The sequence below is a fragment of the Botryllus schlosseri genome, chromosome 5, assembly GCF_051294905.1.
Source record: "Botryllus schlosseri isolate E-star chromosome 5, Bs_hap1, whole genome shotgun sequence".
Classification (NCBI taxonomy): Eukaryota; Metazoa; Chordata; class Ascidiacea; order Stolidobranchia; family Styelidae; genus Botryllus; species Botryllus schlosseri.
Genome location: NC_137240.1, coordinates 1,898,228 through 1,924,980, shown reverse-complemented (window position 1 = coordinate 1,924,980; position 26,753 = coordinate 1,898,228). Strand labels below are relative to the sequence as shown.

Genomic DNA, 26,753 nt, shown 5'->3' with positions numbered 1-26,753 from the left:
TATGTTGATATGTAATGTATACGAATAAAGATTCTCTCTCTCTCTCTCTCTCAACCAAACTTACACAGTTTATAGTGTAATTCTCGTACTGCATTACCCCGCCCAGTATAATGGTCTCTCAGACCTCCCAAGACAAGACTCCTTTACCATAAAACTGAACTTGATTACTATACCATATTCTATGGAATAGTTCTTCAGATATCACAAAAATATCAGCTTCGTGTACAGACCATGCGATGCATTGCGATAATTCTATATATAATAACTCCGATATCGAGATTATTAACCATAACCACGAAAGAATAAAAGTATGAACAACTGACCATATCGTATCGACCAACTATCTGCTACTCCGTATAAACACTATCACACATTTATCGGTATAATTCTTTTATCGCAATGGAGCAACACAGCAGAGCTTGCAGTTTATATTCGTGCCAGGCGCCGGGGTCTTTAAATCTAGGCCGCAAACATGTAGGTTACAAGACAAACATGCCACTCGTGATTTGAAGTATTTTTATTTGCAGTTATCGCGATCCCGTCCAAAGGTTTCACGTGACTAGAGTTATACGATGTTTGACCAAATTCAAATCAATAATTACACATACGTTTTAAGTGCTATGAAGTGCATTACAAAGTATAAATCAGAATTTATAAGGCTTCAGGCATTAATGACTACATAAATCACTGCCCAGTCATTCCAAAATACCGGCTAACCGCTTGACCGTTTGAAACGTAGAAGTTGCGGCCATGGAACAAGAGCTGGCTGCCATACTATGTTACGTTTCAGCTCACCCCTACAATGATGATATCAATACGAACGAAAATCAATTTACCTGGCCAGCTCACAAGTAAGGTCAAGAGTTCATGATATATTCTATTTAGCATTAATACTTCGCAGTTATTGTCTGACACATATTCTCTCGATGTTGTAAATATTGTCACCCCATTAGCAAGCAAACATTTATTTGATCTTTGTGCTGCTGTCGACCTAATATATATTGACACCACGTGCATTCCCCAGTATCACGGTCTTTTCTCGTACGCCACGAGGTCTCGAAAACATCTTAAAAGTGTAAAACTCACTCACAGACACAACATGCTGCTTCCTGCTTTACCTTTAGTGCAAAATATTCCTTGTTTCAGTCTATTTGCATGGAGTCAAAATACGTTACGCAACACGAATAAAATGTTGCTTATCATGGAAGACGACACGTCATCAAATCTTTCGATCATAATAAGTTAGTTCTGAATTACATATTTATAATTGAATGAGTTCTGAATGAATCTTCCCCTGACTTTCAGCGAATTTGAGTGGATGAAGATTCTAAACTATATTTGACTGAGACTGCTTGTGCATACTACTGTTACACGCACATTAATACCGTATGTAGCGAAAAGACATTATATTGTCGATACTTTGTAATATCTATCTGCGGCTCGGATGTTAGAGACACCTTGCTTCATAGTACGTCGTTCCCATCGAGCCCCAAGTCATATAATATTATACAAAGCAGACTCGCCCTTCAATTAGCTCTATAGCCGTCTGTCCAAGCCATATGTTAAGTCTGTTATGTATGGCGATTGTTTTATACCCCGAAATGGCGCGAAAACCGTACGGAAAGCGGATCAAGGTTAAACGAATCTAGTTCAAGTATGAATACGAAAGCGGATGCAACAGTATCGATAATTAAGTGTCTACTGCTGACAAAATAACTTGTCGCGCCGGGAAACAGCACCCAAGATAAGGGGCATTGTTGTTTATACCATAAAATGCCCCGGGGAGATAGAAACACCGTTCGCAGATTTTTGGAGGGATTAGCGAAGTGATATACACTGCTGGATACCGCCGACCAATTAGCACGGGAATTGACGTAAAAGCGATTGTTAATTGGCGGCGTGAAACAGTTTGTTTAGATGTCGTGGTTTTGACGGTGTCCCATCAGGTCATGTACGAATCTACATACAGTATGATCAGACTGTTGGATGTACAGAACTTCAATATACAATTGATTAATATATTCATATTGAAATAAACCCGATTATTGTCGGCTGACAAATGGTAATCGTCCGAGCTGACGATTAGACCTGACGAGTGTCAGCAGACAATATTTGGGGTTATTTTAATATGAATACATTATCCAAATACATATACGAACCCGATGTCACACGCAAGGGTTGTTCCTCATTACTATTATTCGGCATTGCAGATTCATTCATTTCAACCATCGTAATTATCAGTTGATATATCTACTTTCATATTAGGAGTGATAACAATCGTTCGTTATAACTCACGTAGCCTACTTAGACCGACTTTTGCGTGCGATATCTCGCAGTTCATAGTTTCTATAACAATTCCTATCAAGTAAATCCCGAATTTCTAAGGATGAGGGTAACAAATGATTTTAATTCATGATGTTTCAAATGCCGTGCCGTATCTTTGAAAACCATGACTTATATGGTGTAAGCTCACTCAATGCTCAGGAAGAACTCAAGTCTAAGACCATCAACTCAAAGTCGCAGTCAGGATGGAAACAAGGGAACATATTTTCTTGGTCCGCGCGGTTGCGTCATAATGCACAAATTCAAAGAGTGTTAGGCGCTCTTTGTCGCCACGTGATGCCAAGATTGGTTGGAAAATCTTCGAATGTAAATTAATAAATACAGAATTTAAAAAATAACATGTTTTACACCACGTCCACCCGAAACACCATCCTACATTATAATAATTATTTAGCAATGTTTTAATGATTCGGTGACGTCATCCTATTACAAAATGCGGCTCGGATGATGCAGTTTGTAGGACTCTCACTGTATTCAAACAAACAAACTCTTTTGACGACGAAATATTACTCGTCTTTCGATCAAATATTATTCACCAGATACTTTTCTGATGAACCAGGCCGCCGTTTAAATAAAACACCCTCGTTAACATTTTTGGTGGGCTGTTTTTCCGTTAAAAGGCGCTTTGCTGGCTGATGGGTTACACCGGAATACATTCAAATTGCGTAAAACATATTTTTTACCAACGGATCATCATTATATCTGCCGATTTCACGATAAATATAGCTGTTCATTCCATGTTTTCACAGCTGCCGCAATTGACTTTGCAGTGACAAAAAACAAAAATAGGAATGAAGTTCGAATAGAAGCTTTCAATTTTCGAATTTCAATTTCAGCTCGACACGGGACACGCGGCGAATTAGCAAGGAAAAGTGACCTCTCAAATGTTGTCTGGCCTTTTGTTTCTGCTTGTCATTTATTTGTTCTTGCGGTGTGACACAAAGTAACAGGACCTATGTCAGTCCCTGCGTCTTGCTACGGCCAAGACCGTGGAGATGCACACGTTCGCGGTCTGGTCCCTGGGGAGTTATCACCCCAGGAACCTGGCCACCTTGAGTGCGTTGGAAGTTTCTCTCTTCGAGTCCAGTCTGGTTCCGAGCGAGTCGTAGTCGCTTCTCAGCGCGGCTCGCATCAGGTCTGGACGGCTTGGTGTAGTTTTCGGGACAACGAGAGGACTTGACCCCCTTCTTCACGCGATCTTCAATTCCCTATCTTCTCTTTCCCACGTCATTTTTGTGTTGTTTCGCGTTTTCTCTTTCCTCTTACCACTCACCCTGAGTGACGTTAGTTCTTTCTTTATCATTGGTACCACTAGCCATCACGGGGTTCGACTGCAGGCACATGGACACCGGTGTTTCTACGGGCTCCTCGCCGTATTAACGTAGGTTTTTAGAGTGGTTTCAGTTAGTTTGAATAATTAAACAGAGTGGTGCCCCATTGTTACGGGTAGGGGTTCCCCCGCCTCAACCGTCTCCGGACGGCATACACTGTACCCACAATGGTTATTTGTTTCAATGCCTGCGCTGTCGGATCTCACCATTTCCCCCCTTTCTTATGTTGTTTGTCGGCCTCTACCACCGTATATCGAATGTTTTCGGTTGGGAGCTTATCTTTTATGTTTCATGTTTTCCGGCGAACTGGTCCCGTCCTCCCCTGTCCCTGTCTCAAAATTAATATCGCATTTTATGATGGTGATTTTCGTTTATGTATTGTATATTATTTGAAACCGTAAATGGCGGGTATTGTTCCGACTTTATGTTTCGTAATGTCGAAGTGACTCACGTCGTGAATTGTGTTTATTCATACATTTCATGCTTTTCTTCCCATGTTCATAGTTTTTGTTATTTATTGAACAAAAAAGTAGGCCTTTATAATCTGTTGGTGGTTTGCATCGCGATCAAAGATTGCATACAACTGTGACCTCTGCGTTGTCATAACACGGAATTCGTATATATAATTTATCTTTAGTTCCAGAAATATCTTAGCTGATTGCCAACTTATCATTTTCTATGTATGGCATGATCATGGACTATATATATAATATACATCTATAACTCGGGCTGCATTTAAAACAAAATGCGATTTAAAAACATGCTTAAAACATGGCCTTTAAATGTTTAAAACATTTTTTTGTACCCACGACGTCATGAGTCCTTAGTTGAGACGTCACAGTGCATTGACATTGGTAATTGAAATAATGGGTAAATATGTTTCCTATGACGACAAAAGGTTCCGACCCCTGTCATAAACGGATCAAAAATATCTCTGACCTTGACCACGTCGTTCTGTAGTATCGTTAAGGTCGGCGGTCATCATCATCAGAACATCCCCTTCGTACCAAATCAATCTCTACGTGTTTTAATTTTAAATTATATCGCGTACGTCGACTATCGGGTACAAATCGTCCATAAATCATATATTACATGTTTCTCTGAAAGTATTTACACAATTACGGCATAATTTTACAACATTCGAAAAATTTTTTGTTTTTTTTTTAAATAGAATTTTTAAAACACTGTTTTAAAACGCTATTTGTTTTAAATGCAACCATATCTGATATTAGTATATCCCGGATATATTGCAACACATCAGTTGATTTTTTTGCGAACTCGTCGAAGGATCGTTCAAAATATAATGGCATCGTATGTTGATATTATGCAGAATCATGATACGATAACAAAACCATGCAACATGCATAAGGTTTTTTTACAACAATGTCAAATCTTCTCTTTGTGAATTGGGCAAGGAGAATAAATTGAACCTCACACCCTTTGTTTCCGAATGTTTAGATAGCGTTTATATCAATCTAAAACTGAAGGCATGCTTGTTTGTCGAAGATTCACGTGATGGCCAATATATGCGATGTTCATTTATCGGAATTTGCTATTCGTCATTGCACAAATGTTCTGCAGAATGCAGTAAAACGCCGCTGCACCAATTGGGCAGCGATATTGAGCGAACTGACCACTCTGTTCTAACGTATGAGTTGCTGAGATGCTGGCTGTCTTAGGCGGGGTAAAGGCTATTATAGCAACCCTGTGAAGCAACCACATATAGTTGTATGGTAGCTATACGCAATATTAGGAACGCGTTACAAACTCTGCCTAAACGCGCGAAGCCTACATCTGACTTCTTGTTCATGGGCTACTATGATGATAATACAGCAATTAATTCTCATAATTTGACTATAGAACGTTGAACAAATTATTTTCGTTAAAATGACGATATTTGATGACATCCCACAATAGGCTCAATATGCCCTGCCAAGTATATAACATATAAGTATCGGAACTCTACGTTTAAAACGGCAGACTTGAAGTCAGAGGATATGCTTGAATTACATTGAAAAACTACTCATCGAATGTATTTAATTCTAATATTAGATTCCTGCTGGCTTGATGGGTCAACTGTAGGCTAGGCTACTTGGAGAGGCGTATATATTGGAAACGTATCGTGGTTTTTCGGTAGCGGGATCCCTTTTCCGACTACCATGTTAAAATCCGCACCCGAAAATATCCTGCTCAAGGCTGAGCCTTTGTACTCTTCTAATGATAACTCGGCAATGCATTGAAGCTTGCTATTAGGAAATTGCGTTGCAATGCAGAAACCAGCTGGATCCAAGTGCATACAAAGCATCGAGGTAAGTAAACAGAACGTCATTTTCATGCCCTAGAAATTTAAAATCCTGTCATGGTCCTGGTCCGGCAAAATTTGAATCCGGATCCAATCCGGTTCCGGAAAAACCTGTCGGATTGAAGATGATTGAAACTTGAGAAAATTTCAGTCTTGAACGAAATTTCGCTGCTTTTGCCTTGACGACAAGGTAAGCGTAGTCACGAATAGGGCTAGGCAAAATCGAGTACCTGAGTGATTTGATTCTAAATCACGCATTATGCGTGCATCACTCATGACGTCATAACGGAATGTAATACGTCCTATAGTTCACATATGTACCTTTTATGCCACCGCAAAGAATACAATACCTGTTATATGCATCACATTAAAGCTACTTTGGTATAATTTCGACCATACCGATTTCATTGCACTTAGTGACAATCATGCTGTAGGACAGGGGTGGGCAATTATTTTCCTCCGCGGGCCAAATGAGAAAAATAGATACGCTGGCGGGCCGAGTGAAAAATTTTAGATTCATACTCCAGCTTAGTTTAATTTTATTTCTAAATTGCATTCCTAGTAACTGATGCGCAGTGAATGTGTTGATATTAGGTAATGAGAAAGTGACGGCTAATTAAAAAATATCTATTTGCTGTAATGATTCGAAATAATGCTAAACATGATACATTTTAGCTCTCTTTAAACTTCTAACCACGTTCTTCTATTAAGACTCTAAAACAGTGGTTATCAAACTTTTTCAGGCACGCCTCCCTTCATGATAGTGAACAATTTCGCGCCCCAAAGTGCAACCAGAGTGGTAGCAATCCCAACGGATAGTTGGATAGCAAAGAAGATTATGGGTGTTGATGAGAGAACTGTGAAATATCAAAGTCGGACAATAGGCCTACACAAAGCAACAACTATAAGCTGGGGTACATTGAAATTAAACACATACCGTATAATCCGTAATTTGACAATGGCAACAAGGAAGGTTTGAACTGATGGAAAGAGTGATTTCTAATCGTGACATCTTAATGAACAGGCTTCAAAGTAAACGAATTTCCTGTTCATTTGATACAGCCTATGGTTTTAGTCATTCAAAAAGCAAGTTTTTTGTTTTGAATTCCAAGCAACCTTTCGCGGGCCGCACAGAATAGCTTCGCGGGCCGCACTTTGCCCAGGTCTGCTGTAGGATAATCATGACTTCCGAAATACGTAATTTCCAGTAACGTTCGTAGCTTTGTACAATGTTACGTATGCCGCGATAGGCCAATCAAGGTTTCAAAGCTTCCGTAGTGGAAAATTGGCATCGAAATCACAATTCTCGTTGATAAATTAACTTGCAGTAGCGAGGAGCGTATAATTTCAGTACTCGAAAAAAATCGTCTTTTACTACTCGACTCGAATCATTAAAATTATCGCTCGATTCATATTTGAGTACTCGAATCATTCTGCCCAGCCCTAGTCACGAGTGGCCAAGTTTTCTCAACAAGCAGCAATGACATATACGTGGCAATCTTTCGCCGCAATTGTACGTACCAGCTTCAGGATTTCAAATCAGTATCAGTTTCATAATTTCAAAACACCACAAAAACTGCGATACAATACAACAATAGTAATGGCGACGAAACGACTTGGAGTAGTCTTTGCGATCAGACACCCACCTTTGGCCTAGGCGAATTAGAGATGAAGAGGCATATGCACACTAAATGTAAAGTTAAGCAGAGAAAAGGGAAGGATGTAGTTTATTTTCGTCCTTGATGTTTTGCGGCATAAACACCGACTCATGAGTCATGATAGACCAGGGGTGGGCAATTATTGTTCTCCGCGGGCCAAATGAGAAACATAAATACGCTGGCGCGCCGAGTGAAAATTTTTAGCTATATTGTTCAGCGTATTTTAATTTTATTTGTAAATTACATTCCTGATAAATGCTGCTCAGTGAATGTGTTAATATTAGGTTATGAGATATCGACGGTTAATTAAAAAATATCTATTTGCTGTCATGATTCGTAACATTGTTAAACATGATACATTTTTGCTTTCTTAAAACTTCTGTTCTTCGATTATGAATTTGAAACAGTGGTTCTCAAACTTTTTCAGGCACTCCTCTTTTAAGATAGTGAACAATTTCGAGCCCCCTTATCATGATATCACAAAATTCTAAAAAGTGCAACCGGAATGCTAGTAATCCCAATATAGTTTGATACCATGGAAGATTATGGTTGTTAATGAGAGAATTGTGACATAATAAAGTCGGACAATACACAAAGCAACAACTATAAGCTGGGGTATATCGCGCCAAGCGCGAACATTTTTTTCAATAAACTTCGTCTTCGGGGCACCCTTCTGATGCTTTCACGTCCCCCAGTTTCAGAACCACTGCACTGAAATGTATATGCAATAGCACAAAGCTTATTTTCTTGGTCGCTGCCTTCCGAGCAGTGTAACCTTTGTGTTGGACGAAGCTTGCAGTTTTTCTGACCTTCGCCCACCCTTGACCGAGTGTTTTTTCGTGTTTTTGTCATAAGACCGACTTTTGTTAAAATTCCTAATCTCGGCGACATGCTCGACAAAAACTGAAAGGGCCGGTTTACCCCTGACTCCAGTATAGTGTATTTATATATAGTGTTATAAATTCTAGACCAGCGGTTCTCAACCTTTTTTGAAACGCGCCCCCCTTGGCGATGGTGAAAAAATTCGCGTGCTTCCTGACCCCCCTTATATTTATCGTCATGTCAAAAAGAGCACATCATCTAATACAGAGGTGGGCAACCTTCCTGCTAATCATGGCCGCATTTCGACTACTTATGTAGCCCAAGGCCGCATTCCAGCTCATATAGCCGCAATGAATGATCTGGACGCCAAATACCTATGGTAAACTGTCCATATCCATTCCCGGTGAACTCCGGACTATTCTACTTTTCACAACGGCCTATTGTACGCACCGAAATCGCGAGTTGGCAATGTTATGAATAGCTGTTTGGAGTGCATATTGTCGCGCGGGGCGCGAACATTTTTCAGAGCCGCGAATGAATTGTTATTTCCTGAGGATTCCCATTCCTGCTCCAATTAAGAAGGGCGCTACTGCATTAAAATCGAAAAATGACGTCTTGTTGAATTGCGCGGAGCGCAAATTTGGGAGTGAATTCGTGATTGCAATTTGCATGTCTACGGCTGCCAACACATACTAATTGAATTAGGCCGTACGGGCTGCCCACCCCTAATATAATAGTATACATAAGGTATATCTTACGCCAATTTTGAATCCACATTACAGTTTTTTAGTCTTTTACATTGCTGAAAAACTTCCCCAAACTTGTGTGAAAATAACAAAAAAAATTTGAAAAGGACATCAATTAATTTCAAGGTAGGTTGCACTGAGACTAATCCTGATGCTGGTAGTGACTACAGAGAGCACGGCGTCGTTCTGTCCTGCCATGCTAAATTTGATCAGTTTTGGAAATGAATTGAATTGTGTTGATTTATAGCCAAATTGAGGGCGAAAATGGGCAACCTATATTGCATCTAAGTTTGTCATAGGCAGTGCAGTTCGCCAGCTATCAACAACAGCTATCTAGCGCACAGAGATTTAGGCTACTGCCAAAGCTATAAAGTAATGAATGACTTGTACGTAGGAATTTCTCTAAATCTTCAAATAATATCAAAATTTTGCTCAAATGAAGTTGAAGTCAGCCTATTACTCCATTGAGCGCGACTAGTTGGAGTTAGAGTTTGTCAAGCTTTCTAGAATACGAATTAAGTTTAATCTTTAATAATCGTATCTTCAGAATGGTTGTGAAACACATGTTTAGTCACAATTTATACAGACATTGACAAAATTGACAAAAATTTCTCGCGACCCCCCTGAGAGCCTCCCGCGCCCCCCAGGTTGCGAACCCCTGTTCTTGACCTAAATCTTCTTTGGACTTCAGTTTTCGGCTTTCTTTTTTGGACATGACCGTTAATCCTTTATGTGTGCTGATAGATATGATGAGTCATATAGCAATCGCAAGCACTGATTGACCTGTTTTATGAATTAGGGATTTGGAAACATATCACGTAACAAATTGAAACTAATACCGTATTATGCGTAATTTGACAATGGCAACAAGGAAGGTTTGAACTAAACCATATGGAAAGAGCGATTTATTTTGTCTTCAATTGCTACTCATACTTTGCCACGTTGCCTTTATTTTGAATCTGGACTACGCCTGCGTTCGTAGGTACGCAGCGTTATCGTGGCATTAATGAACAGAACATGCTTCAAAGTAAACGAATTTCCTGTTCGTTTGATACAGCCAGTTTTATAGTCATTCAAAAAGCAAGTTTTATGTTTTGATTTCCAAGGAACCTTTCGCGGGCCGCACGGAATAGCTTCGCGGGCCCACTTTGCCCAGGCCTGTGATAGACAGACACGCGATCTGTACATACTGAATATGCATATGCCGCTGGACAAGGAAGGTGCAGATATAGCCTTGTACGGCTTTCTAAATCTTGCATCATCCCTTCATGCTATCCCAGTAATGCATGAGCGCCAAGCACGGAAGTCATGGATACCAGTGTTACTAATTAGATCAACCCATGACCAACCGATGCAGAGGGCGGACGCTTCACCATCTTGTCGGTGAATCCTGTGAGAGAATATATCAGGCAAGCGACAAAATGAGGTGGCATGTAGCGGAACGTGATATCGATATATTAGGTCTTGTTCCGGTGACCCTGAAGGCTGACTAGTATTCATGCAGAAGAGTTGTATTTCGACTTGAATGCGGACATGCTCGACGACTGTCTGATAGCCGGCGAGATGTTGTTCCACAATTGGGGTCTGGCATACTTGATAGAGCAATGCGATACTACTGAATCGCAGACGGGTGGAATTCGGTATCCGATATTTGAGAATCCGCTCATATCTGCAGTCGGTTCACTATAGAGCAGTGTTTCCCAAACTTTTCTGAGCTACCGCTCCCTGGACAACAAATAAAGTTTCAGCGCCCCCCCCCCCCCCCCCATAAAATGATAAAACGAAAGCTTTTCTGCATTTATTACAGCTTATAATGAGACGGATAAAGCTGGTGTAATATTATCATCATCATCCTCATCATATTTGGTTTGAGTTTTTATTAGATTAATCTCATCCGAAAATCTCCGTTCTCCACGCCCGGTACTGTCAAGTCGGTTTCTCCTGTTAGTCAGGAACTTTTTCACGGCACTGAAAACACGTTCTATCAAATATAAGCGGGGAAGGGCAGCGACGAAAAAGCAAATTCAACTCCAGTGAGAGTAGGCTATTTCTATTTGATATATGCCTATAGCCTAATTGTGTATCCAGAAGGATTGAGCGGAGATATTGAACTTTGGGTTGATCTCGAAATTGCTCACTAGCATACAATGTAATCAGCTCAGATTGATTATCCGGTGTGGAATTTTTAATTGGAATATATCCTGGAATCAAATCACCATATACTGCTTAGTTTTCTGAGATGATTGATTATTGTTTCTCCACCAAAATCAGGTATTCGAGCGAGACCGGTAGCTCATGCAAGCTTGAGAATTGGAACAGTTCACGTGTCTCAAAATTTCGGTGAAATATCATGGGCTTATCACCATAATGTTCCCTATAAGCTGCGCGCGTGCGCAGTGCCGACACGGCCTCTGCGCACAGAAAATCTGTGCCGCGCACTAAAAAGTCCAAGGGACCGCGCAGTGATCGAGTTGGTGAGTGCATGCGCGCAGGCTCGTGGAAAATTAGAGGGAACATTGCTTATCATTATCACTGAACCAGGACAATACCTTTTTCACCTTTTTCGTTATCAGGTTTCATCATTACTAAGAAGAGATATATTCTACTCATAAATTTTCGAAAAATATGCCTGTCAAGTAGAAGAGATTTCGTTTCTCGCAACCAGAACTCCTTGTCAAAGACCACGCTCGCAACACTGTGGAAAATCCAGGATCGTTTGTAACAGAGAATAAAATCAAGAAATACCGTTTCTCTTTAAAAGACATCACACTTTGCAGTGAGAAATAACTGTTCAAATAGACGGACGACCCGAAAGTTCCTTGACTGAATCGATTTTGCATTTTTACTGTGTATTTACCTGCTACATTTATCAATCGTTTCAATACTGCACAGTAGTTGCCTTCTAAACCTACACCGCCCCCATTTGCTCTCAGCATCCCCTAACGCCAATATATCGACGCTGTGGAATCAAATTAGCTTATGTCCAGGTTTCAAATTTTGATGGTCCAGTTTTAAAACTTGAAAAAAAATCAACTTTTCGAACATTTTTGAATTTTTTCTGTCATATCTTGTTCAAATTTATGTCTCTCTCGGTTTTCCCAAGTTAATCTGGGCCAATATATGGCTGAAAGAAGATGAAAACTTCATGTAAAGTTAGTTTTCTCAATATGTGTGAAATGGACATAAGCTACTTTGATTCCTCTGCGTCGATATAGCCAGCGTTCCCTTCACGCACGCGAATGTCCTCAGGAAGCGCTGACGTCCACTTTGGTAACCACTGATATAGAGAGACGAAGGTTATCTATAGGTAAGGTTAAGTTTACTATAGGTTTCTAGTGCGGTTATCTACAGTTTTTTCACTTATCTTATCCACTGAGCTATATAAACATCTTATCTCACTTCAAAATTTGTCGCCCACTAGTGATTGCCTAGAATACGAAGGCTAGCGTTGCGAGTGATTTTGTTCGTTAGAATCTCGATGCTGCTTCGTCTTAGGTCTGAAATATAGGTGAAATTAGCGTGAAAATGACTATCGAGCTGTAATTCAATTATCTGAAGGTAACTAATGCGGTTATTTATAGTTTTTTACTTATCCTGCCTCACTTTAAAATTTGTCGCCCACTAGTGATTGACTAGGATACGAAGAAGATAAGGGGCTGGATTTGCGGGTGACTTTGCGCCGCTATTGTTCGATAGAGTCTCGACGCTGCTTTGTCTTAGTTCCGAACGAAATATATGATGAGATATAATTCAATTACCACCATGTTCCAGTCACTGAGCTATGTTATCGAACCATTTCACCGCGCGCGAATGAGATAGGTAGCGAATGACCGAGCCGCCGCGTAGTGTTAGCCGTTAGTTCCATATTTCCGTCCTTTCCACTTTTCCAGCATATAACCCATCCCAGCCACGTTATAGTTCTTGTGTAACTGTTAGTATCTGTGCTTCTATCTCATTTCCCAATTCAGATTGTCCAATACTTTTGATTGCATCTCGCATACCAGCAACTTGAAGCAAGAAGTTATGGCTTTACGTAGCCGTTTCTCTACAGCTGCAGTCTTGCAAATTTCGAGACGTTTTTTCGGGCTTACCAGCTTACGATCGGCAGATGCCACCGAAAGATTCGAGTCTGCGAAAGCGAAGCTAGATTCGTTGTCCGAAGACCCGGGAAATGACACGAAATTGAAGATGTACGCTTTGTTCAAGCAAGCCACTTTGGGACAAAACAACACCGATAAACCAGGCGCTTTTAATTTTGTTGCACAAGCAAAATGGGCGGCTTGGAGTGAACTTGGTGATATGACGCAGGATGCGGCCAAAAATGCATACGCTGACATAGTCGATGATTTGGCTGCTAATGAAGGAAAATGATTTGTAATGTGATAGGAAATTTAAGAACATTTTCAGTTCTAGATTTTCAACAGGCGTTGCTGCCTACTTGGCTACCTGTTTCTATTGCGTTAGTAGTTATTGATGGCTGAATTACTTGCCCGAAGACTTGAAAGTATAAAATTTGCAGGGACCTAATGAAAATGCGAAATATGGAATTGAACTGACCGTCCTGGTTGGAATACCAGTACATTAAGCGTACGGTAATATATTTTGTGTGCCAAGACGATATTCGGCATCACACCTGTGTGTAGTCAGTAGAATCTTTGGTGTGCACGAGACACCGATTCCATATTGGCACACCGTACTGTCTTAGAATTAGGGCTGGGCATTATTCGAGTCAAGTAATGGAATTTGATGGTTTCGGGTTACGAAAATATATCCACTTAACATTAAGATTCGTTTTATCAACGGAAAATGTAGTTTGATTCTGTTTTCCCATCATGGAAGCCTCGAAATCTCATTTGGTCATAACTTGTCATCCAAAACTTGTTGCACAAACCTAGGCATTTAGGCAATGTATGCTTGTACGTCAAAATGACATTTCCAATAGGGCATTAACATTGTCACAAAGGCCTATGAAATATTCAAGAAACACAAAATTACTTTTATTACGTATAAGCCTAACTACCATTATTTTTCTTGTGCCTACAGAAATGATACAATTTTTAAATTTCATATGTCAATAATACTCATAATACGTGGCGCACGAAACTTGATATTCGATTCTGAATCGCCCAAATACTTGATTTTGCCCCGGCCTAGTTAAGTTTGATTCATAATCCAGGTTTCACAACTGTATATGATCTACATTTCCTTGAATTGTTGTCTTATTTGCAGCATATTACACTAGAAAACATACCTACAATGCCTGGAAATTACAGAGCCAGAGGTGGTGGCGGCCGGTATTTCAATAACGGCAACTACGGAGGGCCCAATCGAGCTGCTCAACCTTCTCCCGTCAAACAGGAACCCGCGACCGTGCCCAAAGCAGAGAACCAGCCACCGAAGAACCAGACTACCGGGCCGGCGATAACGATAACTGATAGTCCGCCCGTGAATGCGAAACCTCAAAATAGCAGTGTTCCTTCTAACCCCACAAATTCGGAAGCTGATGATGCTGGTGAGTCATTAGTCGATTTCCGGAGCTCCAGAAGTTGAAGGGAATGATATGTCCAGAACCAGACATGTTCTGTTCAAGCTACTTGATTTGAAAAATGTGCAACTAGAAATAGAACTAGAACCGTTCGCTTTTGAAATATTCAACTAGATCTACTCACCTTCAATGCTTAGAACTATAGCTACTTACTTTTCAAAACTGGCAAACTATAGAACTAGAACTAACAACCCTTGAAAATCCTCAGCTAACTAAAATACAAGTAACCGCAGATTGAATTACGGAGTAACTCATTAATTATGTTAGTTGACGGTCAACTATATAGCTTGGTAGTTTGTAAAAGTCTGTCAGACTGCCTCTCATGACCGATTTTCTTTGATAGCGAGCAAAGTGAAAAAGTTCACTCAGCGCAGCCGGCTATTTGTCGGCAACATGCCACTCGACGTATCAGAGGAGGACTTCAAAAATTTATTCAAAAAGTACGGAGAGATCTCGGAAACTTTCGTGCATACCAGCAAAGGATTCGGTTTCGTCAGATTGGTGAGTTTGGTGTGTTTTTTAGCTATATACGAATAGGGCTGGGCGAAATCGAGTACCTGAGTGATTTGATTCTGAATCGTCCATTACACTTCGCTGTACCTATTTCATTGATCTTGGTGACAATATTGTAAGTTGCTCATGACTTCAGAGATACTGGTATGTCATTCGCGCGAACGTGCATAGCTTTGTACTACATGTTTTGCACGTTGCGATATAACCAATCAAGGTTTACAGCTTTCCACAGTGAAATATATTATCAAAAGTAAAAACTATTATGACCTTGACAAACTAACTCTTAGTTGGATGGAGTATCTTTTCAATACCCAAAAAAGTAATCTCTCGCCACTTGACTGAAATCATTAGAATTAATACTCGATTCAGATTTGAGTACTCATAGTCATATCAGTGTGCTCAGCCCGACATATGAATTGTTTTAATTTAACCTTCCGAATTCGAACGACGGAACGAGCATAAGATGATGATCTGAGATCTGTTGTCTTACATTTGAATCAACTGGAATGAAGTTTAACTTGCTCATTTCATATCTGAGCTGTGTTGCTCTTGAATAGTATGTCGAATTGTTGCAATCGTGTTTCTATCCAGGACACAAGAGCCAATGCGGAACGGGCTAAGCTAGAATTGGACGGGTACAGTCTCAAAGGCCGACCATTGAAAATTCGATTTGCTTCGCACGGCGCGGCACTGAGCTTGAAGCATTTATCTCCTTTCGTGAGTATCGATGTGCAGTTTTCAACAGATAACCTACTAAGGTTCACCCTTGATTATTTTGATACTTATCGCATGAAAGTTCATATATCTCATTCCTCATGTTCTAAATCTGCAAACCTTCGTCCAGTCACAAAAACAAAAATCTAATACATTACTATAGATTACTGATGCACAGAATGAACTGCGCATCAATAACAGCTTTAAAAGAACAAAACCATTAAGCATGATTTTGAATCAAAATAGCCAGAATTTTCATGGATATTCACTGCATATCAGTCTGACTTCCGATTGATCAGTTGGGTGTGTGTCTTTAACTCCAGCAAACCACTGGGGATCCTCTGAACCCCGGTTAAGATCACTGTTTTAGATACGGTACAGGGCTGAGGCGGTAATTTGTATTCATTAGTATTTGTAAGTCTGCATGGCTATTTAAACTGTAACACTCTTCCATTTGTTGAATGACCAGGTCTCTAACGAACTGCTCGAGAGCGCATTTCAACGTTTCGGACCGGTGGAACGGGCCGTTGTCATTGTGGACGACAGGGGCAGGTCCACCGGGCGGGGCATTGTGGAATTTGCCCGAAAATCATCCGCCACAAAAGCTCTCTCCCAGATATCGGTAAGTGCGTAGCCTATTTTCTTTGTCGAAATTTCAAAATTGAAATGCGATGATTCGCAGGAAGGGTGTTTTCTTCTGACTTCGTCCCCACAAGCGATTGTCGCAAAACCGCTCGATCAGGAAGACACAGAGGATGGGCTCAGCGAGAAGAATGTACACAAAACACAGCAATACACACAGTGAGTGATATGTTCGGATTTGAATACCGGTACTTGAATTTGTATAAAAAGTCAACAACTGGAAGATTTTCTGCTTTTCCAAATTAAATTAGGATTTGGATTAACCCTACGCGGTAAGGGACGCTGCTTAAGCTTCTATTCCCTTGCAAGTCCTAGTCGGAATTGTTCGCAAAGCGACGGAAAATATTGATTTTATGGGATTATTATATCGTTTGATTGCTCCAGTTGATACATTTGGCGATGTTTAAAACGTCAATATGTACTTCAGCATTGTGACATCGTCACTAGGTACATAAATATAGGCTATCACTTCACTGAAATGTAGGGTTGGAATTAGCAATATGACGTCACGTGACCTCATGAGGTTCACGTTCACACAGAATCTTTCAAAATGGTTCGCGTTCACAGGAACCTGAACCTTTCAGAGGTTCACTCCATCCCTACTACGCAGTTTTACAAAATTAGATTGAAATTAGAGTGGCTGAATCCGCAAATACTTGAAAATTGAATTCAATTCCCAATTGGAAAGAAATACAACAAAAATCATGTTCATCTTCAACAGTTCACATCAAATCGAGAGTTCATTCTCGTAAACATGACAATGGGAAATGTCTGCGAACGGAGCTTGGCTTGTTTTGTGATACATTTCTCCTGTAGCATTTTCAGGAAAGCCATAAATCACGTTAGAATTAAAATGAGGGCATAGATACATTTCACAAATTAGTTTAGAATTAGGTTACCCGCCCAATTAGTGTAATTGGACACCTAGAATTCTCTAGTTGTCAAGTCTGCTCTCGGATACGCGATTTTCCCTAGTACTGGTACGCCCATGGCCCAACCACTCCACAAGATGGCAGCCGTTAGGGTTGGGCACAATGATTCGACTCGAGTTGTGGGAGATGATATTTTCAAGTACTGAAAGTATGCGCTAAGAGTTAATTTATCGATGGGAATTGTAGTTTCGACACTATTTCTACTGTGTAAGCTTTGAAACCAGATTGGTGGTATTGCGGCACACGGAACATGTAGTACAAAGGCACCCACGTTAGTGGAAATGACACTTCCGGGAAGTTGTGATCAAGTCACAACATGCCATCATGGTCACAAAGTGCGATGGAATTTGCATGGTCGAAAAAACACGAAATAGGATTGGCATTATATTCTTCACATTGTTCGTACAGTTGTGACTTCATATCGAGTGATACTTGACTTGAAGCCTCGCACTCCGTTTAGAATCGAATCACCAAGATACTTGGCTTAGCCCATCCTTAGCAGCCGTCGATTTTGTTTCAGGGAGAGAGAAGCCCCCCCGCGCTTCTCTTCCCCGGGCACGTTCGAACACGAGTTCGCGATGAGATGGAAAGCTCTCGACGAAATGGAACGGCAGCAGCAAGAGCAGCTGAACAAGGAGATCGCGTCCGCTCGGCAGAAGCTGGAGAGCGAAATGGAGAACGCGATTCACGAGCACAAAACCATGCTCATGAAACAAGGTAAGGGATTTTGGTGCTGCCTTTATCTATCGTGCTTGCAACTAGATCCACCACAAACATTTTAAAGCCGGGTCAGACCTAAGACCTGATTAGTAACACTGGTATCCATGGCTTTCCCTGCTTGGCACTCATGCATTACTGGTATAGCATGGAGGGGTGGTGCATGACTTTGAAAGCCGTTAAGGCTATATCTGCACTTCCTTGTCCAGTGGCATATGCACATCATGCACTCATCGTATGCATATGCACAGATCGTGTGTATGTGTATCATGAGTCGGTGTATATGCCGTAAAAAAAACATCAAGGACAAAAATAAACTACGTCCTTTCCTTTCCTGCAGGTAATGACTTGACTAGGGCAAGTTTTTGCAACTTTCTTTTACGGCTTCCGGCAACTACCTAAATACTCGAAAAGTTACGTAGTATGATATTTAAGCTGTTCGGAGGAATCTTATATTACAACGTTTTTGCGAATTTTCTCCATTTTTCACACAACTTACGACACTTTATGATTTTCATGCACCTCTTTACAACCTTTTCTGATTTTTCATGCAACTTTTTGCAAGTTTTTCGATTTTTTGTGAAATAAACTTTTTATTGGAAATATTCGGCCCTATATGTAAATAAATGGCTTCGTTATTTCACTGCCGTTTAAATTTGAGGACCTTTGGGATTTAACGTACATTCAGGCTTGACCGTCGAAAATACATTCTCACCGGGTCAATTTTTCAGGCTATCGATTTTGATTAAGTCGCCGACACTGAGTTTTGCTACAGTGCCTTGGATACGGATAGATTCGAGTGTCTCGTACCCTCATAACTTCAAGGAACTTGTCCATAAATGCAACTTTTTGGTGCAAGTTTTGTGAAAAATACACGCAACTTTATTATAAAATAAATGCAACATTTCACGGATTTGACTGCAACAAAAACTTGTAGTAAAAAAACCTTAGTAATGACTAATGATTAGTGGTTGTGGATATTAAATATAAGATATTGACAAACAAATCGCATTCACTATTTCGTAAATCAGTGGGTCTTAACCTTTGCTAACCAAATACTACCATATTACGCACATAATGCATTCCTATAGAATACCAACTGCAGCAGTGTTAAAGGATCAAAACTGTTATAGCATGATTTCCACATGAAGATTACGATGAATGTGTAATTGTGTATTGGCAATCAAGGCATCTTCTGCTGTATGTGTCTGGACCTTAGACGAACCCCTGCAATATTTCTTGGATTTGGTCCCAATAAAAGCCTACCCCACTAACTAAATAATTAGCGAAATTGAAAAATCCTGCGTTATCAAGATCCAAATTCTTCTTTGCGCCTGTTTTCTGCTTGAAATCTGTCAACGATATCACGTCCTAATGCACCTGGCAACACTTACAATTCGCGTCTTAGAACTTATGCGTCGACAAGAAGAACTGACAAGAATAGAAGAGCAGAGAAAGCGTGATTTGGAGAGACGCAAACAGCTTGAATACGAGTGAGTGGCTCATGATCGAACTGACTTTTGGCATCATGTCTGGTTAATGTCATTGTGTGCTTTGTTGACAGACGTGAAGACCAGCACAAGAAAGAACTGGAAGCCTTGGTTAAACGGCAGGAGATTTTACGTGCCCAAGTCGAAGGGGTGAGTTTGATTTTCTACGACTGTTGGTTGAAGTTTTTTTTTCAGGAAGAAACTTATTTTGCTTCAATATCAGATCAAGAAATTGCATACAACAGTTTAATTAACATTTTCAAGTGCTTGATTATTTCATATATTATAAGTCTCTCGTTCAGGTTTTACATTAAATTTGAATTAGAATTGTAGCTACACGTTTTGTCCACATTAGATTAGCATTAGTGAATTTGCAAAAACTTAAAATTGAACTAAAATCTGTGAATTATCTAATTGTCGAGACTGGCGCTAACCCGTTTTGTATTTTCGGTGTTCCTTGAAAAAATTACCATGACGTAGCAAAGGAACTTGGATTTTGACAATTTCCCTGGGCATGGGCCTCGTCATCTGCACCGGCCCCCAGTGAGTATGATGCAAAGTACTCCTGGTGGCTTTCTTGGAAATGCCCCGTAGCGAATTAGCCCGTCTCAATTCGAGGATCATTGAAAATTTTCATTTGAATTAGTAATTTCTCATGCTTAGCAAAAGTCTCTCTCACGAAAATCCACCGCGAAATTCTTGTAGTTGCAACCCCCCATTGTCTGCTAAAAGTATGCGCCCCTCGGCCAAATCTACTTGTTCAAACGGCTCACTTAATTTTCATACTTTCATTTTCGACTTCAATCACTGTAATTTAGCCATATCTTGGAATTCGCTGCTTCTACTTTTAAATTAATAGAAATTTACAGCGTTACACTTGAGTAGGCCTACCAATGCTGCCAGCAATGCTTACTACGTTTTTATACGATTGAGTAATATATTCATGTTGAAATTACACCAAACATTTTCATGAGCAGCAGCAGTCGGCAGCTAGTGGATAATCGGAAAGAACATTGCGGACGTGCGGTGTAATGATGCGCCATGTTCCATTCAATTCTTACTAGTTGCTGACGATTGCCCCTGACGAATGTCGGCAGAAAATATTCGGGTTTTGTTCAATATGAATACAATATTGAATTGTATATTGAAGTTCAGTGCCGAAAAGAGCCTCTTCAGTTTTTCGCAGCTAAGAAAAAAATTCATTAAATTCTGTACATTTTGAATTCCAGAACTACCCTCCTCCTAGCGGAGACCCATCTGCTTCATCGAGAGGACTGAGAACTGGCCTTGGAGGTAATGTGACACATTTAGTCTCCCACGCCCAGAGTTGAATTGGTAGAAAATGTCTATCTCTTCCTAATTAGATTATAGTTAGATTATAGTTCAGATCATGTGACATCTTGGTTCATTCTCATCAGCATATGGCAATGTTAAATAAATGTCTTTATGCCAAGCTTGCTTGTGTCGTTTCACAGTGTACAGCTCCCCTGCAGCATTTTCAGGATACCAGAAACTGGATTAGAATTGAAATTATAGCATCGAGACATTTCAAAATTACGTTAGAATTACACACCGGCATTTTGCGCTAATTAGAAAACTACAATTATCTAGTCCAAGTCTGCCCTCACCTTGCGTGACATTGGAATTCTACTTTTGATAACAATATCTTTTTGATCCAAGGGTTTGGCGGCCCACCTCCGATGATTCACGACTCGGCCCTGGAGTACATGGCTGGCGGACAGGGGGGTCTCGGACCCGCGCCGGTAGGAAATTACTATTGCGCTTATCGCCACTGAGTTGCTAGTTTAAGCTGTTGCTAATTTGGAGTCATCTGTAAATTCTGGCAAGAGCAGTTATCGTACATGTTCAATGCGGCTTATACTACGGCATTTCCAGATTAGTACCTGTGAGGAGTGTGACTATAATATGGATATGAGTATACTGGTTGCGTTCAACTGCGATTAATCAGCTCTTTGCGGATGCAACAAACGGTTATTTGCTTGATAGAGTATTGAATCCGTGACATTTCTACGTGCTGACTATGCAAGGAAATGAAACATTTTTCTGTTGATTATCATAATATTCATAAATGCGGCTGTTGAAATGGATTTTAAGGCCAGGTACAACATATGACGGCTTTAAATTCTGGCGTAACCTCATTAGAGAGCTGGTTTTTCAGTTCAAGAGTACACCGACTTACACTTTGTGATTTCTGAAACTGTTGGTACAGAACTATTTGCCGAATCAGTAAAGTTTCTACTGCGTAGCATAACAGACCTCAAAGTTTTGGTGTTGCTGGTGCTTTGTAGAGTTTCTCGCAACCTGTAACGTGTTGTTCACTGGCAAGGCTTGTGACATCATGATAAAAGAGATAGCCAAAATGCGGGTTATCTTGTCACGATAACCAGCTGCGTGACGTAGAACAGTTTTTAGAATGGAAACTTTTGGCTCTGTTACAGCATTTGTGAAATATATGATATGTTGCAACAAAGTGACGTAACAGTTACTTCTTATGCTAATTTGATGTGTGGTTATTATGAGAGACGTATTTTCCTTCTGGATTGGATGATAGCAACGGTGATTTTTAACTTCTGTGCAAAGCACCATCATCACTAAATCTGTGCCGCAAAATATCTGTACAAAATTTTCACAACATTTGCCGATTATGAATGTTTTGGTCCTACGAGGTGCTGGCTACTGCATGAGACAATATGCGATCTTTGCTGTGAGGTTTCAACACCAGTGTTTGTCACTGGTCTATTAGAACTGTATGTTGTACTGCTATTATATCCAGGATTTCAGTCGCTCCAATATGCTATGCAACGCATCAATCGCACCAAGACTGTAACTTGTGTTTTGTGGCAGATAGCAACCACTAAAACTAGGAACCGCAACCTAATGCTGAATAAGTGTATATTGTACATGGTGTTCAGGTTATTGATTGTTATGGAAGTGAATTGTTTGAGATGCATAGTGGTGAATGGTGTCCACCAGTCATGGGGTGATCGCTGCGACAATGTAAATGTAATCGACTACTATTACATGAACAATCGATTACGACCACAACAAAATTTTGCAATGGTAGATTAAGAGTGCACTACGATTGCACGGATAAGTAATCACAGTTAGTCACAAACTCTTTTGAATTCTCTCCTAGACGATTTGACCTGGGTGGTTAATTGCAGATTCAAATTTACCATGTACGATGTACCGTGTATAATTTTTGAGTGGAGAATACCGAAATAATGATTGATGTCTGATCCCGAATATGACAAAATGAACGACTGATACTTCTCAATAACATAACACATGTACGTTCTACATGTACCGGCACATCTACTCCACATAATACGCATATTGTGACTTGCGAGGCACTGTTACCTGCGCAGTGATTACATTTCGTTTTGATCGATGCGCAATTCATAGCTTATGCTTCATGATCGTTATTGTTTTTTTACAAAGCCATTGAGTATATGTATGCAGAATGTTCGTTAACTATACGATTGTCCCATGTCTGGTGTCCACCAGACCTTATATAAAGAATTGCTGTCAGGTAGCCTACTGTGGCATCAGTATTAGAGTGACAAAGAAATGGTATTATTAAAAGATCATTGTTTCAAGTTAGTTTCATGCATTTGGTGCCACAAGACATGTTCCTGACAATCCTATTGACACCGTTTTATATATCTACATGTTAATCTACAAGAGTGGCCTTGAAACTGTAGAGCTTGTATGCGTGACAACTAGCCATGAATATCGTGCTTGGTTTCAGAATATTGACGAGAACGGAGTGATGTGTTTTCATGCTCCTGGCTATTATCAGTGATTGTAGGTGATTAGTTGCAGGCATGGGCAGAAGTGTGAATGGTGACTAATTTTGACTATGAAAGTAGCACTGCTCTCTAAATATGTGGTCTATATAAAATATGTATAATGATGCTTGTTATATTAAAGATATTATTGTAGAAGATAGATATCTGCTGAAGATATCTATCTATATTGACACATATTAGGACTAAGAGGTCGCGTTAACAAAGTGCGACAGAAATGCGTGCCAGATATTTCGCAAAGGGTTTAGGGGTTGATGTATGATCTCGATATATATAGCTGCAGCTAGAGTGCAATGTTGCATTTTAAAGATATCTCTTAGATAAGGTTCGAACATGGTGGCTTTCTGAAGAAAACGGCTGCTGCCAAGCAAATGTGGCCAATTTTATCTTCAATTTCAGACCGCATTGTATTTAGAGCGCAGTGCTCGTCAATTCGTTTACCAGTTAGCTTGTCCGTAGCCTTGCGCACTTTCGTCAATCAATGATGTTACTTTTCAGTCGCTAAATTCATTCATGAATTATTTACAATGAAGAAACGCATGATTTATTGTATTCTTAGCATTTAAATTGACAGCACGCTGAACAATCCAGCTCCACGCTGCGGTTGGAACGCGGTTCGCGTCAAACATTGACTTTTATTTAACGCTACACAGTCTAATGTCGATTTTGAAACTTCTTTTTTTCTGGTGACGTTCCTCGCTGCTTGCTACCAACGGATGACGCCAAAAATGTGTAGAGTCGCCAAGCCAGGTTCGAACCCGGTCCCGGGGGCAGGCCCTTCCCACCTCCCCCCTTTCCACCAGTGCCTCAGAGCAGTCAAGGATTCGCACAGGGGCAGCGCCGCGGATACCCCGGAAGCCCAATGGATTTTGATAGCGCCCAGAAACGTCGGCGATATTAATAACCGAATTTTTTATAAAACGGACCACGGTCAATGTACAGACTTTTTACTGCCGGTCACACAATGGCAGTGTTACTGTCCAGTGGTCAGTAGCAAGGACATCAATTAGATGAAAACTGTGACATATGCCCTGAACAAAGTTGCCATACCGCTGTGCGTACGGTAAATTTTGGCAGCGGTCAATCTTTTGAGGATATCAACACTTTTCATCAGTTCTTTACTACGCTTGTAAGTAGGCTTTTTACTTTGCTAGTTTTGACTCGATTTAATCTGGTCGGATGAATAATGAAATCGGTAACGGCTCGTTTCCGGTAGCTTTGGACTAGACAGGTGATATCCGTGATCTGATCACTGATCACGCTTATTTTGTTAATGATAAAATTTAGTACAATCATAATGTAAACGCGCCAGTAACGTGTTTTCGTGATTATGCTGCACAAATGTCTACTGTCGGAATTGTAACATCTTCTGGCCATTGAATTGTCGTAACTATGATTTGGTTATTGAGGTAACAGCATTGAACCGCTCGAGCTATACATGAATGATAGACTATTTCTTGTGAAATCCTTTGAATTTGAAGTGTCTACTTTGAGATTTCTCGAGCTTATCCAAATTACAAATTTCCAGACAAAAAGTTTAGGATATTTATGAGCACTAAGCAGTGTTGAAATAGCGTTGTCAAAACGTAACATCATTTTGATAAAACTTTGGCTAAGGGTAATGTTCAAATTAGTAAATTTGGAGCACTCGTGCATGTTCAGAATTAGTCGTATGGTGTTATATGGAGTTCGACCCAGACATACCAGAGACTAAGCAGCTACTTTGTAAACTTATCTACCATGGTTGTTGATCATAAGATTCACTTTTTACCAGATTATTTATGTGCTGGGAATTACTTTGTGAACTTGGTGCAAAAATCTTTTTCCTGGGGATAAAGTGTCGGTCCTCTGCTGCGTATTTAGTAGTAAGTGTGCTTGATGAACGTTTTTACTGTCAATAAATGAAAGGGTACCTGATGAATATCCGATTGTACTTGTGAATCAAACACCAAATGTAGAGTGATATGTAAATGCATTAGTTCAAAATACTGTATTTCCGTTTGTGGAGATGCATTAAAATCACAGGGCAGCACTTAGCCACGATTTTCTGACAGCTTTGGTATTTTTATGATCTTAACTAGACATTGAGTTTAGAATGTGCCAATATGGTGAAGGTATGGACATACCGTAAACCGGGGTAACTTTGGACAATTTTCAACAATTCCGCTTTGTATCTTGGAAATGCTAGGTTGTAGGGGAGGCTAGTTTTGTGTTTTTCATGGGTCATGGAGCAAAGATTAGAATTACCTAATCCAAAATCTTCATGGTCATAAATAAGTGCCTTATTTTCGTAAATTATCCGTGTCCAAAGTTACCCCTGCATGTGGGGTAACTTTGGACAATGTGGTTTTTTGTATGCCTTTACACTCTATTGTTTATGAAACCTCGTAAATGAGGCTTATTTGGTAACAGTTGATGAGAGCAGTGGCTAAAACTGAAACAAAATAGTTTATGTCTGGCCTATTGCATGATTTTTACCAAATCCACCCCCCCCCAAAAAAAAAATTAGGTAGTTTATGAAGGGCAATGCCCCCTAATTCATCCCTTAACTCGATTTTCCCTCATGCCTTCACCAATTGGGACTTATAAATAACATATGGTGATGAGGGGTATCCCACTGGCCGTGTCAGCAATCGACAGCAAACATTAAGCATGTTACCGTGATTTATTGCCGATTTCAAATATGTTACTGTTATTTAAAAGATACACTTTCCCTTTCTTATGTCCTCTGATGGATGTATTGTCATAATTTACAGTATCCCACATTCAGCAGGCACATCTTTAGGAGTATTTGATAAGTTTTTGAAGTAGCTTACACCCGATTACAATCTCTCAGCTCATTGCCTACCCATTTTTCATATTTTGGCAAACTCTTAATTTGTTGACGTTCTCATTCCGTTTTAAAAAGCCATCAGGCCGGTCATAAGGAATATAGTTGACGATACACTTTGACACAGATGAAGCAGCCACTTTCCAGAGCTCTAAATATAACATTTTCCACTGTCCAAAGTTACCCCGTTCTGATAAAATTTGACGGGGCAACTTTGGACATCACATTTTCTTGTATTGATCTAAGGGTGAGCCCACTGAGATTTTTGCCATGGATTAAAACTACTTAGAGGTATCTGCTGCCAAGATTTGAATCTATGAATCACATGCTATCTATGT

At 40.1% G+C, this 26,753-nt stretch overlaps 1 protein-coding gene and 1 pseudogene across 3 annotated transcripts in view; both read left to right on the top strand.

Moving 5' to 3' along the window:
* Window positions 1-13,132: 13,132 nt before the first annotated feature.
* Window positions 13,133-14,431, top strand: LOC145439610 (acyl-CoA-binding protein homolog 1 pseudogene; annotated as a pseudogene).
* Window positions 14,432-14,458: 27 nt separating this feature from the next.
* LOC145439587 (uncharacterized) overlaps window positions 14,459-26,753 on the top strand; it is a 31,171-nt gene continuing 18,876 nt past the window's right edge. For 2 of the 3 annotated variants that reach the window (XM_080317090.1, XM_080317089.1), the window contains exons 1-11: window positions 14,459-14,714; window positions 15,091-15,248; window positions 15,852-15,977; window positions 16,444-16,596; window positions 16,657-16,775; window positions 18,069-18,265; window positions 19,674-19,758; window positions 19,830-19,905; window positions 20,236-20,298; window positions 20,985-21,048; window positions 21,436-21,518. In XM_080317090.1, coding sequence (XP_080173216.1) covers window positions 14,459-14,714; window positions 15,091-15,248; window positions 15,852-15,977; window positions 16,444-16,596; window positions 16,657-16,775; window positions 18,069-18,265; window positions 19,674-19,758; window positions 19,830-19,905; window positions 20,236-20,298; window positions 20,985-21,048; window positions 21,436-21,518 — 1,380 coding nt within the window. The remainder of the gene's footprint in view (window positions 14,715-15,090; window positions 15,249-15,851; window positions 15,978-16,443; window positions 16,597-16,656; window positions 16,776-18,068; window positions 18,266-19,673; window positions 19,759-19,829; window positions 19,906-20,235; window positions 20,299-20,984; window positions 21,049-21,435; window positions 21,519-26,753) is intronic. The other variant, XM_080317091.1, reaches the window with a different exon arrangement.